Source organism: Neovison vison, chromosome 6, assembly GCF_020171115.1.
Source record: "Neovison vison isolate M4711 chromosome 6, ASM_NN_V1, whole genome shotgun sequence".
NCBI classification, from domain to species: domain Eukaryota; kingdom Metazoa; phylum Chordata; class Mammalia; order Carnivora; family Mustelidae; genus Neogale; species Neogale vison.
The window spans coordinates 214962474-214975903 of record NC_058096.1 but is presented as its reverse complement, the minus strand read 5'-3'; the positions used below and the strand labels follow the sequence as shown (position 1 = coordinate 214975903).

Here is a 13430-nt window from a genome sequence, read left to right as displayed (position 1 = left end):
TAAATTTTTGAGGCTGTGTGGGTCACACGCTCTCTATTGCAACTATTCAACTCTGCTCTTGTAATGGGAAAGCAGGCGTGGACAACTGAATAAAATAATGGGCAGGGCTGTCTTCCAGTAGTACTTTATTTATGGGCACTAAAATGTGAACTTCGTAGTATTTTCAAAATCACAAAAGGTAATTCTTTTGATTTTTTTTCCCACAACCATTTAAAAATGGAAAAATAAGGGCATCTGGGTGGTTCAGTCAGTTAAGCGTGGGGACTACTGATTTAAGCTTAGGTACCCATCCCAGGGTGGTGAGATCGAGCACCGCTTGGGGCTCTGTGCGCAGCGCAGAGTCTGCTTGTCCTTCTCCCTTCCCCCGATTTGTGTTCCCTCTCTCCCAAATATAAAATGGGAAAATAATTCTTGGATCTCTAGCCGTCCAAGGGCAGGAAGCATGTATGACTTGGCCTGCCGGCCGCAAGCGACCCAACGTCAGGCTACCGCTCGCCAACCCCACTGCACTCCCGGGAAGCCTCGCCTCGCATTGGGCCAGGCAGAGTGGGCGGGGCCTGAGAAGCATCGCGACGCCCCACAATTGGAAAGCGAAAGCCCGGATTGGTCCACTCCTTTTGGCATTCAGCCAGTCAAATCAGAGCGGCGGTGAGACTTAGCCCCGCCTCGCGCCAGCGTCCGCGTTACGCGGGTAGTGCGCCACGCCCCCTTGCGCGCCCGGCACTCACTTCCGGGCGCTGGCACGGCGTGACGTCAGGAGGAGGGCAGGTAAGTACGCGCGGGCGGAGGGGCGGTCGGGTCCGGGGAAGGCCCGGGGTCTGGTCGTTGCTTCCCGCGACCTCGGAGCTGTCCGATGGGGGACGAGTGCCCTGGGAGCCGTGGGGCTCTGCGGTTATGGGCCCATCTCCGGAGCCCCATGTCCGCGGGCCATGTCCCAGCCGCGACCCCCTACTGAAATCCCCGGGCCCTGGCCGCGACCTCAGTCCCATACCCGGGCATATTATGCCTGAAGGCCCTTGGGTTTTCTTAACTGAAAAATGGGGCCAGTGAGCCCCTATCTCACTGGGTTATGGTGAAGATTTTGATGCTTGTAAAACGGTTTGGCATGAGAAATAATCGGATGTACCAACATTTAACTCCGCATCTGGCGCTGGACTAAGTACTTCAACTCACTGAGTTTTGACAGCAACCTTATCAGGTTGACTCTTTTGTAAGCCCTCTTTATAGATGAGAGAACTGAGGCTCAGAGAGGAATGCTTTGCCAAAAGTCAAAATGCTAGCCAGCAGAGTCCGGATCCAAGCCCAAGTACTGTGCCCTAAGCCAGTGGGGTTTATGATTACTACTGACACCAAGGACTAGCAATTTCTATACATTCATCCCATAGCCCCACCTGTGCCAGTTCCTGGGGTGGTAAAACCCCCGTAAGAGCCCCAGCTCCTAAAAATGGGGTACCATGCAAACACTTCCCAGTGTCTTACTTCATCGAACCCCAGAAAGTCCTGTCACCATCATAGACTCTTTACAGATGAGGAAGTATGAGTTCAGAGACCCTCAGACGCTGAAGTCACCCAGTTAGGAAGGAGTGGAGCTGGGATGCAGGTTCGGGGAACTGTGCCCCGGAGCCTGAGTGGGCACTTTTCTGTTTGGTTGACAAAAGCATTTTTAGGTTGGAAATAACCTTGGGAAAATCTGGTCCAGGGACACACTTTACAGATGGAGGATCTGAGGTGAAGAGATGTTCAGGGTCGTAATGGAACAGTTTACATCTAGAACTTTGCACTCCAGCTTCGCCTCTGAGCCTGGGCAAGTTACTTAAGCCCCCATGCCCTCGTTCCTCAACTACAGATAATAGTGACATAATACAGACGAAACAAGGCAGTGATATCAGACTTGATAGAGCGGCTGGCATGCAGTAACTGGTAGAGGGTGCACAGCTAAGTGGCAGAAACAATTAGATACTTCCTGACTCTAGCACAGGGAGCCAAATAACTACACCCACAGGCCAAAACCAGGCCACGGCCTGATTTTGTATAGCCTGACAGCTAAGCATGGTTTTGACTTCATAAGTAGTTGGGAAAAATCAAAAGGAAGTATAATATTTTGTGACAGGTGACAGCCATGTGAAATTCAAAATTCAGTGTTCATAAATAGAGTTTTGATGAAATGCAGCCAACACCCATTTACCTATTGTCTACAGCCGCTTTCTGCTATGACGGCAGAGTTGAGTCATTGGGACAGAGGCAGTTGGGTCCGCAGAGCCAGAAATATTTACTGTCTGGTCCTTGATAGAGAAAATTTGCCAATCTGCATTCTAGAATACACTTCAGTCCCTTGTAGCATCTCTCTTTGGTGTCAAGTAGAACTTTGTTTTATTTTACCTAAAAGTCTCTCCTGCAAATATACAGGAGGAGGGTGGTCACCCACCCCCAGTGCAAGGAACCTAACATCTGTCATGTGTCACCTGCACTAATTCTTTGGAAACGTCAATCAACTGTGAGTGGTTCGTGCTGTCAGTGTTTAGCAGGGGCTAGGCACTGTCCCAGGTGCTGGAGATACACACAGTGCAACCTGGCAGAGGAGACAGACTGCATAGACAGGGCCATGTGATAGGAACCCCAAGGAAGAAGTGACTTTAGATCATCAGAGATGATGTTTGAGCTGAGATCTGTGACAGAGAACAGACAGCCTGTGGAAGAGCATTCAAGCCAGTTGGCCTGCACCTGCTGAGCCTTCAAAGGCAGCCAGGGAGCCAGTGCGACTGCAACAGAGGGAGGGAGAGGGGTGGGTAAGAGGCACGCTTGGAGAGCCAGGCAGGGGCTCCAAAGGGTATGGGAAGGGTTTGGACTTGATTCTCAAACCGATGGTGATCACTGGAGGGGTTCAAACAGAAGAACAATATTTCAGATTTAGATTTTAAGGTCTCTTTCTGGTCCCTGTGGGCAAAACAGACTGTGGCAGTCAAAGGCAGAGCCAGGAGACCAGGGAGGAGGCAGCTGCAGTTCGGGTAAGCCACGGTGGGGGCTGCAGAAGGTGCCAGGTGTGAAATATATGTTGGTGGAGAGTGAAGAGGACACGGTCTTTCTAAACAGAAAACACCGCTCTCTGGAGGATCGTCTAAGCCGCTGCTGCCACACAGCCCACGGCATCTTCGGCAGGAAGACTTGGCCCCTCCACCAGGCTCCCTGGGAGGGCAGCGCTGGGCAGGGGGTTGACCCTGCACAATCCGTGTCTCGTCGTCTTTTCAGATCAGCCGTGCTGAGCGTGAGGACCGGTAGGCAGTTGCCAAGATGGTGAGTGGACAGCCTTGTGCTTGTTGGGTTTCACTTCTGGTCTTTGTCAGGCCCCCCAAGTGGCCCTTTCCCTTCCCCTCCCCAAGCTATAAGGGGGTATTTCCAAACTCCGGATCGTGATCTTTTTGGTACAGTGGTTCTCAAACTTTGCCATGCACTAAAATCACCCAAGAAGGTTTTTTTTCTTTTCTTTTTTTTTGGGGGGGCTTTTGTTTTTTTAAGGAGGTAAAATTCATGAACTGTTTTAGTGGCTTTTAGTATTTCATGCCAGAGCATTTCCATCTCCCCCAAAAAGGAAATCCTGTCCTCATGAGCAGTCACTCCCCAGATCCCCTCCCCCAGCCTGTGGCAGCCACCAGCCCACTTCCTGCCTACATGGATTCGTCTGTTTGGGACAGTCCATGTAAGTGGAATCATACAATATGTGGCCTTTCACGAGTGGCTTCTTTCACTGAACATAGTGTTTTTGAGTTCCTCCACATCGTAGCAAGAATCAGAACTTCATTCCGTGTTACCGCTGAGCAATGTTCCCCCGTTTGGATCAGCCGTATTCTGTGTATCCGTTCATCCACCGATGAACGTTTGACTTGTTTCCACCATTGGGCTGTTGTGATTAGGGCTGCCGTAAGCACCCGTGCACAAGGATTTGTCCAAACACCTGCTTTGCAGGATGCTTTTTTAAAAGCCCCCTGTCCGAGCGTCACACCTCAAAGCAGCCCCTGTCAGGAGAACTTTAGGGGCTGGGGCCAGGCATCAGTATTTTAGAAACTCCTCAGGGGGGAGTTCAGCCCATTTTGAGACCCACTCCTTTGGTGGGTGACGAGGTCAGTTTATGGGGCGGCTGCCAGCATTGAAAAAGCAAGACCCTCACAGCGGGGGTAAGCGTTCTTTCACAAAACCTGCCCTGGGCTTCACTGGGTTATGTGCGTGTGCACAGTGGCAGTGTTAAATGCGTCTGGCTGTCAGTCATGGTCCCCAAAACACTGAGCACCCTTGCTTTAGGAGAGTCTGATTCTGGTGGAATTTTCCACGGTGACAGCGGTGGTTCGCTAGTCCCCACGTCACAGTCTCCGTGGAGCCCCTCAGAGCCCAGGGCTTCTCTAGGATGTCCCTCGGTCTCCCTCATCTGGGCCCTGCCTCTTGAGGCTGCGCGACAAGGTCTCCTCCAGATCACCCTCTCTGAGTCCCATCTCTCTTCTGCTTCCCAGGGTGAAAGGAAAGGTGTAAACAAGTACTACCCTCCGGATTTCAATCCTGAAAAGGTAAGGGTGGGTTCCCTTCCCCTTGTCCACACGAGCAAAGAGACTGCATAGAGCAGGGGGCCCATGGCCCATCATCCGCTCCTGGAGTCAGAGCCACGGCTGCAGAGTGTGGGTGGCCTCTGAGGGCTCGCTGCTGTGCATGTGTCACCGGGGGCTCAGGGCAGCCTTCGTTCCCAGTGGTAAATGTGGCGGTGACGTCAGTAACCTTTTACCAGCTTGGTGTGTTTCCAGCGAAGGTCGGGAGGTCTGATGCACTTTGTCAGATCCCCTTGCTCTCCCAGCTCTGGCTCCTCTGGCTTCCTCTTCGTTCCCTCAGCTGTTCCCTCTGCTTGGAATCTCTTCTGTCCACAGGCTCCCTCCCTTCCTTCAGGTCTCTCCCCACAGAGGGCCTCCCTGACCACCTTCTCCTTTTCTGTGCATCACCTAGTACTTTATTTCTCTTTGTGCCCTTATAGCTCCCTGATGCGCTATCCATTCATTTGGGTATTGTGCCATCTCCCCCTTCTAGAACGTCTGCCTGAGGGTAGAGATGTTCATCCGTCTTGTCTCATTCACAGCTGTGGTCCCACATTGTAGACACTCTGTAAGGGCCTGGGAACGAATTGTCCCAGCTACGTGATCCGGGGCAGTAACTGGCCTCACTGTGCCAGTTTCCCCATATGCCAAAAGGAGGAAATAGAAAAATAGCCCAACGTCACCGGATCCCTGGCTCAGTTGGTAGAGCTGTGACTCTTGATCCCGGAGTTGTGAGTTTGAGCCCCATATTGGGCATAAAGATGACTTAAAAGTAAAATTTTAAGTAACCTTTTTAAAAATAAACAAAAAACCCAAGATGAGGCACGTGGAGTGGCCAGTAAGCGCTGACCAGCGCTGTCCCCTCGCCTCATCCTCCCTGCAGTACCAGAGGCCAGGACAGTCACCACCCCGGTCGACAGTTGGGGGAAACAGAGGTTGGCAGACAAAAGGCAACATCACTCCCCAGGGTTACGCAGGTCTTTCATCTCCTAAATGGAAGAGCAAAGATTCAATCTCCTGTATTCCTGATCCAGCCCTGCTTGCTTCCCCAAGCCTTCAGTGCCCCCACAGTTTGCCTTTAGCACCGGCCGCAGGACATGAGCAGGCGGCCTCTCTCGGCCCGGTAGAGCCCCGTGGCTGTGCTAACCTGCCCCCTTGTCCTCTCCACGCAGCATGGCTCCCTCAACCGGTACCACAACAGCCACCCGCTCCGGGAGCGGGCTCGGAAGCTGTCACAAGGCATCCTCATCATCAGGTAAGGCCCCGGCCCCACCTGGGGACCCCTGTACTTTGTACCACCCGGCATCAGGCTCTGGGAGAATTTGGCGCCCTTGATTTTGCCCCGTGTCACGGGGTCTCAATTCCAGGAAGCAGGAAGTCGGCCTGTCGGTCCGCTGTTGCCACATCATCAAATGATAAGCATGTATCATATGTTGCTCGCGGTTCTGCAGCTCAGCTGGCTGCCTCTGCTGGCCTTCCCTGGCCTTGGCTGACGCGGGCTGGGCTCTCTCACCTGTTCGGGGGTGACCTGCCTGCAGACTGGCCGGGCCAGCACAACTTGGCTCTGCCCCACATGTGTCTCCTCCTCCAGTCGGCTGGCCTGGGCTGGTTCACATGGCAGCGCCCAGGTTCCAGAAGGGAGTGAGCACAGGTATACAAGGACTCTTGAGGCCAAGCCCCAGACTGGGCACACTGTCCCTTCTGTCTCATCGATTGCCCAAAGCCAGTCATGATGTGGGGGTGGGGATCGTTCATTTCATCTCTTGATAGGAAGCATTGTAGAGTCATGTCGCAAAGGATACGGGTAGGGGGAGGATAAATAATCCCAGCCATGGCCGCATCAAGCCAGGACAGTGGCCCTTCTCTCAGGGCTCTTTGGTCTGTGGCCCACACCCCAGTGGGTCAGCGGCGACAGGAAACAGAAGCCAGCTTGTGTTGCTTTAGAAGGACGAGCCCTTCTCTGCGTCGTGGACACTGACCTCGGTCTCTGTGGTACACCTTGGGCCTGAGCAGAGGATCCAGCGACAGTAGTGAGAGGCAGGAATGTCAACGGAAAAAGAATCAAGATCCAAGTGCCATCATGGCCTTGGGAAGCACCAAGATGAAGGTCACCTCGAAACACCCCTCCCCACCCCTCCAGCCCCAGAGCCCACCCCGATCGGCCGCCTCGGGCTTCTTGACTTCGCCTTGTCATTCATCACTTCGTGGTATTTTGAAACACAATTTCTGTCACTCCTGCACATGGATGGCCAGATCATGTGTTGCAGATAGAACCACAGAAAAATCCAGGGACCATACAGCGACTCTGCTCAGCTCTGGTTGGACCACTGCCCCCCTCCAGTTGGGTTCACTCCTGGGGCAAGTTGTGAAGATAGGGCCGCAGCGGCGGGTCCTCACCCAGACGGGCTGAGCGAGTGGGAGAGCAGAATGACCGGCCTGCCTTGAGGGATGCCTTCCGCGCTCTGTCCTCTTGCACGTGCCCTCTGCCTCGCTGCTGTGGCGGGAGGCACGGGCACGCACACTCAGGCAGGACCCAAGCAGACAGGCGCTGATGAGCCATTTTCTACTCACACAGGTTTGAGATGCCCTATAACATCTGGTGTGACGGCTGCAAGAACCACATCGGCATGGGTGAGCTTCGCCTGCTCCCACTCCTCGCCCCACCCCCAACCGTCCTACCCCGCAGGCGGCGAGCCCCTTCCCGCCTGGCCCATCCGCACCGGGGACCCCGATCAGGAATACGAGAGGAGAGAGGCATTCCAGTGACCAGCGGCTTGTGGGCGCCTCGCTGCAGAGCAGTGAGGAGGCCCGGCTCTGCCACTTCCTAGCTGGGGGACCCTCAGCAAGTGACTTAGTCTCTGTGGGCCTCAGTTTACCCAGCCATAAATTCAGGTGGTATGGGCGCCCCAAGTATGTGGCTTACAAAATAGATAGCACACAGCACACGTGAGGGCTCGTGAACTCAAACTGCCGCTGCCCTAGCTCTGAACCCCATCCATGCCACAGGTGGATGGGCAGACAGACAGGCACAGCTCCATGGTCCCAAGGGCGGCTCTGAGACCACGGGGCGGTGACTTGACCCGCCTGGCTTCCGTTCCCAGCTCTGTGACTCAGGGACCCTCAGCTCCTCGCGCAGTGCCTGGCCCAGGGCAGCAGCTTGCTTTGTAAGCAAGTGTGGTCGTGGCTCTTGGCACGAGGGTCCACCCCCTCTCACGGGGGCCATGGAAGAGCAGAAGGAGGGGCTGGGCCACCCCACTGCTGAGGAGGAGGAGTGACACCCCCCTCCCTTGCCAGTAGGTCCCCCTGATCAGACCCAGCCCAGGGGCAGCTGCAGTGAAGGCCACCAGTGCTCAGGGGACAGAAACAGGATGTAGCCTGATGCTAGAGGCAGGTCACCCTCAGGGCCGTGAACTGAAGCCGCCGCCGGGAAGGGAGAACTCAGGCCACACCACCCACCAGCCCAAGCTCTGTTTTTGTAGTTGAAGCTGTTTTCACGGCATGAGCAAGATTAAACAGATCAGGACTATATGTCATCTAATTAGTGAAAAAAACAAAAAAACACAGACATTAATAATAAAAGCCAACACTTCTTGAGCACTTGTCACGTCCCAGGCCCTGTGCTAAGTGATCCGTGTGTACTGTTAGCTCCTGGGGTTCTCATAACAGCACTGCGCCGTAGGCGTTATAGTCTTCCTTGTTGTACAGATGGGGAAACTGAGGCCCAGAGGGCCAAAGTAGCCGGCCTAAGGTTGTCCGGCTAGAATGCGGTGGAGTCGGGATTTGAACCCGGGCCCTCCTGCTACCACCCACCCTCCTCTGTGACTTGAGCACCTGTTGTAGAGCCTGGACATGGCTCTTTCGCACCTTGAATTTTAAGGTCCTCCAGAGGTGTGTCTGGAGGAGCTCCGCCCCTTTCTGCCCCCCTACCCCGGGAAAAGATGCTGAGCCTTTCTTCTCTCCCTCTCCTCCCAGGGGTTCGCTACAATGCCGAAAAGAAGAAGGTTGGCAATTACTACACAACCCCGATCTACAGGTACAGGCAGCCCGGCCGGCATCTCCGAGGGACGCATCCGATAGCTGCAGGGCGAGGGGCCTCCAGAGGAATCTGAGTCAGAGGGTGGCCATTCCATGATGGCCATTCCCAGCAGTCCTATCCTGGACACTGTCCCGGTCTGTCAGGGCATATCCCTCTGCCTAGAATTCCCCATGGTTCCCATCTTCCTCAGAGTAAAAGCCTGAGCCCTCCCCATGGCCCTACCCGATCGCTCTGCCCGATCCCCTCCCTACCCTCATCTCGTCTCACTGTCCCCCTTGAGGTCCCTCACACACCCCAGGAAGGCCCCCACCTGGAAGCCTTCAGCCTGGAACGCTCTTCCCCAGTCGCCTACAAGGCTCCCTCCTCTTGCGTTTCTGCCCCAACACTGCCTCTCGGGCCTTTTCCAGAGTAGCACCCACCACCAGACACTGGTTGCTCATGCATTTGCTGCCTCTGTGGCCTCTGCTAGAAGGTCAGTCCCTCCAAGAGCAGGCTGGTGTCCCTCACTGCTGTGTCCCCAGCAGCTGCCACTCAGCGTGCCACAGAGCAGCCTAACTCAGGAAGGTGTGTTGGATACATGAGTGAACAAGTGAGCAGATGCCAGACAGCCCCTCAGTCTGTCTGACCCGTGGCTCTCACCCCAGATGCAGAGCTTGGTGGGTAGGTGCTCAGTGAACACTTGTCACGTGACACATGACAGAGGGAAGCAGGCAGGGGTGACGGGTGACTTGGGGCCGCTGCAGTGTCCTGACTTCCACCCTCTGCCCACCCAGGTTCCGGATGAAATGCCACCTCTGCGTCAACTACATCGAGATGCAGACAGACCCCGCCAACTGCGACTACGTGATTGTGAGCGGCGCCCAGCGCAAGGAGGAGCGCTGGGACATGGCGGACAACGAGCAGGTGCTGACGACAGGTGAGCGCAGGGGGCGGGCCCTGAGGCCAGCCCGGAGCCTGAGCAGGAGCCTCAAGGCCCTGTTGCCTTCTGGCCGCCCGCTGCAGAGCACGAGAAGAAGCAGAAGCTGGAGACGGATGCCATGTTCCGCCTGGAGCACGGCGAGGCAGACCGGAGCACACTCAAGAAAGCCCTCCCCACCCTGAGCCACATCCAGGAGGCCCAGAGCGCCTGGAAGGATGACTTCGCACTCAACAGCATGCTCCGGAAGAGATTCCGGGTGAGCAGGGGCGGGGGCCCCTGAGAGGCGGGCGGGGGGCACTGATACTGGAAGGGAGAGAACGCAGGGGCAGCCTTCGCCCCACCACATCTTAGCTACAGGTGGGTCATTTAGCCCTCTGAGCCTCAGTTTCCCCATCTGACCACATCCCCACCTCCGGGCACCCATGAGGAGCCCCGGTTTGCCAGGCGCACACCTGTGGCTCAGCTCATAACACATATTTCATGGGTTCACTCAGCTATCCCCACACAGAGTCCGTAGATCATCAACCCACCCCCGCATAATTGCCAGAGTCCTCTCGTCAGTGTCTGGTGGTTAAAAAAAAATTTTTTTTAAGGGAAGGTCACCTACAATGAAATGTAATCGTGCATATTTCAGTACACGAATGCTTGGCCAAGACCCCTGTCCTGGTGTGGCGAGTCGCTGAGGGTGCAGGGGCCAACGACCGGGACACAGTCCTGCCTCCAGGACACCCCAGGGCCCTGCTGGCAGTGACCACAGTGACTTCTGAAGTTGTACGAAAGATACTGGCTGGAGCCCCATCACAGGGAGTCGGGGCCCAGGGTCCGATGGTACCATGAATGGGTTTTTCACCCTCTGGGGCATCCGGCGGGCCACTGGAGAATCCTGTAGGATGCGAGAACCTTCCCTCTTCCCTCCCTCTATGGGCTGCCTTGTGCCCCCCAGGCAGGCAGGAGCTCCCCCAATAACCTCCATGGGGCTCCAGCTGTCACCGTCCTCCAGCTCTTGTTCCTTCCTGCTTCCTTTCCTTATCATTCTGTGGTCATTATTAGGAGTAAAACTGCTAGTTTTCTTACTAATTATTTGTTAATGAAAACATGTGCTTCCCACCATCCTGTGCCCTGAGCTATGTGTCCCCTGCCTTTGGGGCGTCTCCCCATGAGGTGTCTAAGGACCCCCAGACATAACACCCCAACAAGCCCCCATCTGTCCCTGAGCCACCCACCCACAGCAATAGAGGCATCTCTGTCCTTCCAGGGATTCAGGCCCTGAAACCTGGAGTCGACCTTGACTCCCCCTCACTTCTGTCTCCTGTTGGCAAATTTTTCAGGGTCCGACCCCTCCCACAGCCCCATCATCTCCAGCGTGGACCAGCACAGTCTCTCTGCCCTGGTCTCTAGGCTCCTGACCACCCCCCCACCCCCACCAACACACACGCAGTATTTGTTCCCCACATGGCCACCAGGAGGCACCTGTGAATACTCATCTCTCTGCTTAGAACTCTCCAAGGCTCCCACTTAAAATAGAAGCCAAAGTCCTCCCCATAGCCCATAGCCTGAATGATCTCATTTCCCCTCCCCACTTTCCCACCTTCCCCTCACTCACTTTGTTCCGACCACACTGGCCTCCTCACTGTTCCTCCAAGCACACTTCTGCTTCTGGGCCTTGGCACAGGCTGTTCCCCCTACCTTGGAACACTTTTCCCCCAGTATGCATATGACTCCTTCATTCACATGTTTTTTCTCAAATGTGACCTTCTCGGGGAGACCTTGCCTGACCCTTCCCTCCCTCCTGCACCACATTTACAGTTGAACCCTCGCTCCCTGCCCCCTTCCCAGTGTTCTTTTTATCCTCGCCACCTTGTGTCTGTCTCCCACTAGATTGTCCGCCCCCCGAGGGCAAGGGTTTGTGTCTGCTCACTGCTGCGCTCACTAGAGAGTGCCTAGAACAAGACCTGGTACAAGCTGGCCATTCTGTAAATTTTCATGGAAGGAATGAGCAGAGGACTGAACAGTGCGTGTGTTAATGACGCTCACAGCTCGCGCTTGTTGGGTGACTTCTGTGTCCCGGGCCCTGTGGGAGGCCCTTTCCTCAAATGAGCTTGAAGCAGAGGAAGCTGAGTAGAGGAACACAGCCCACGTCAGCGGGCAAGGCAGAGACAGGTCTTTGACAACTTTCCCTCACCCTGTCCCCCCCCCCACAGGAAAAGAAAAAAGCCATGCAGGAGGAGGAAGAGAGGGACCAGGCGCTGCAGGCTAAGGCGAGCCTGGCCATTCCACTGGTGCCCGAGACAGAGGACGACCGCAGGCTGGCCGCCCTGCTCAAGTTCCACACCCTGGACTGTGCGTGGGGAGCCAGCGGGCCTGGGGGACTGGGCGGGCAGAGATGGGGGTCCTCAGCCACGAGTGGGCCGTGGCAGGCCAGGGCAGAGGGCAGCTTTGGACCTCCTTCCCTCTCTTCCCTCCCAACCCCCAGCCTACGAGGACAAGCAGAAACTCAAACGGACAGAGATCATCAGCCGCTCCTGGTTCCCCTCCGCCCCAGGACCCACCACCAGCAGCCTCAAAGCCGGCAGTGTCCTGAAGAAGCTGGCCCAGAACCGCAGATCAGCACCGGCCTGCTCCCCGATCACTGTAGGGAACCTGGGCATCGTGCGGCGGCGGTCCCGGGAGGTCTCAGAGAGCCCCCACCACACAACGGAGGCCCCCAGGTCTGGGGAGCCATGGGTGCCAGAGAGGAACACCCAGGATGGGCCCCCATCCCCCCGAGACTGCTCACAGCTCGCAGAGACGGCCGAGACCCCCAAGAGCAGGGGGCCTCGGGAGCAGGAGGGGAAATGTCAGGACAGGCCCCAGTCCCCACCAGGCTCCTCTCAGGAGGACACGCCACACCTGTGCACCCTCAGCTCCTCTCTTGTGGCTGATTACTCCGATTCAGAGAGTGAGTGAGCGGTTCTTGGGACCAGACCCGCTCCAGAGGCTACGATTCGCCCAGGAGGCCCGTGGGACTGCAGCCCTGCTTGACCACCAGCCCCCGGAGCGCTCCGATACTGCCCCTCCCCAGACCTCGCTTTCCCGCAGCGGTGGAGTTAATTTATTTGGTCCTGGAGAGGGTGTTTGTGCCTTGTGGGACGTCATCCCAACATTAAAGACCTGCTTCTTTGTCCCTGCCTCAGGTTCCTAGCCAGGCCCAGGGGCTGTCCACAACCCCCAGCCAACTGAACTCCGGGGACTCTCACCAGCCAGTGTGATGCTGCCGCCACAACTGTGGCCTCAGCCATGACCCCCACCTGGCATGACTCAAGGTGGTGGCTCCAGCTGGTCTGCAGTCAGGGCAGACTTCCCAGAGGAGGCAGCACAGTGCGAAGGGTGGGAAGGGAACCAGGCTGTGGGAACCACACAGGGAAGGCCAGGGCTGGGAACACGGGCGGAGCCTGAAGCAGCTGGGCCTGGGGTATGCAGGTGTGGGGTTTCTGTTATCCCCAGCCTGTGGGGATGCCTTGGAAGGTCCTGAAAGACCTCCCCCACTTCCCTACCATGATGCATCTTTTTTTTTTTTTTTTTCATTTTTTAAGATTTTATTTGTTTATTTGAGAGAGAGCATGAGATGGAAGGTCAGGGGGAGAAGCAGACTCCCCATGGAGCTGGGAGCCCGATGTGGGACTCGATCCCAGGACTCCGGGATCATGACCTGAGCCGAAGGCAGTTGCTTAATCAACTGAGCCACCCGGGTGCCCCATAATGCATCTTTTGAAGGTATCTGGTAAACTGAGCAGAAAACGGCTCAGAAACAGCAGGCCAGCCGCGCCAGCCTGCCACCTTCTCCCAAACCGTGGAAAAGGAAGATCATTTAACAAAAATTGATGGGCTATTTACAGTGTGCTGGCCACTAACCTAGGCCCTGGGGATA

At 55.9% G+C, this 13430-nt stretch overlaps 1 protein-coding gene across 5 annotated transcripts; it reads left to right on the top strand.

Annotated features, from left to right (window-relative positions):
• The first annotated feature begins 739 nt into the window (after positions 1-739).
• YJU2B (YJU2 splicing factor homolog B) lies at positions 740-12684 on the top strand. 5 transcript variants are annotated; one of them, XM_044254071.1, is made up of 11 exons: positions 786-1198; positions 2950-3005; positions 3091-3291; positions 4500-4553; positions 5741-5823; positions 7144-7199; positions 8541-8601; positions 9378-9520; positions 9607-9779; positions 11725-11863; positions 11997-12684. In XM_044254071.1, the coding sequence occupies exons 3-11, from the start codon at positions 3289-3291 to the stop codon at positions 12467-12469; spliced, it is 1185 nt and encodes a 394-aa protein (XP_044110006.1). In that variant the 5' UTR covers positions 786-1198; positions 2950-3005; positions 3091-3288; the 3' UTR covers positions 12470-12684. The 5 variants fall into 5 exon arrangements, with proteins under 5 accessions (XP_044110007.1, XP_044110006.1, XP_044110005.1 ...); XM_044254072.1 differs by lacking the exons at positions 786-1198; positions 2950-3005 and adding an exon at positions 740-768; XM_044254070.1 differs by lacking the exon at positions 2950-3005.
• The last annotated feature ends 746 nt before the right edge of the window (positions 12685-13430 follow it).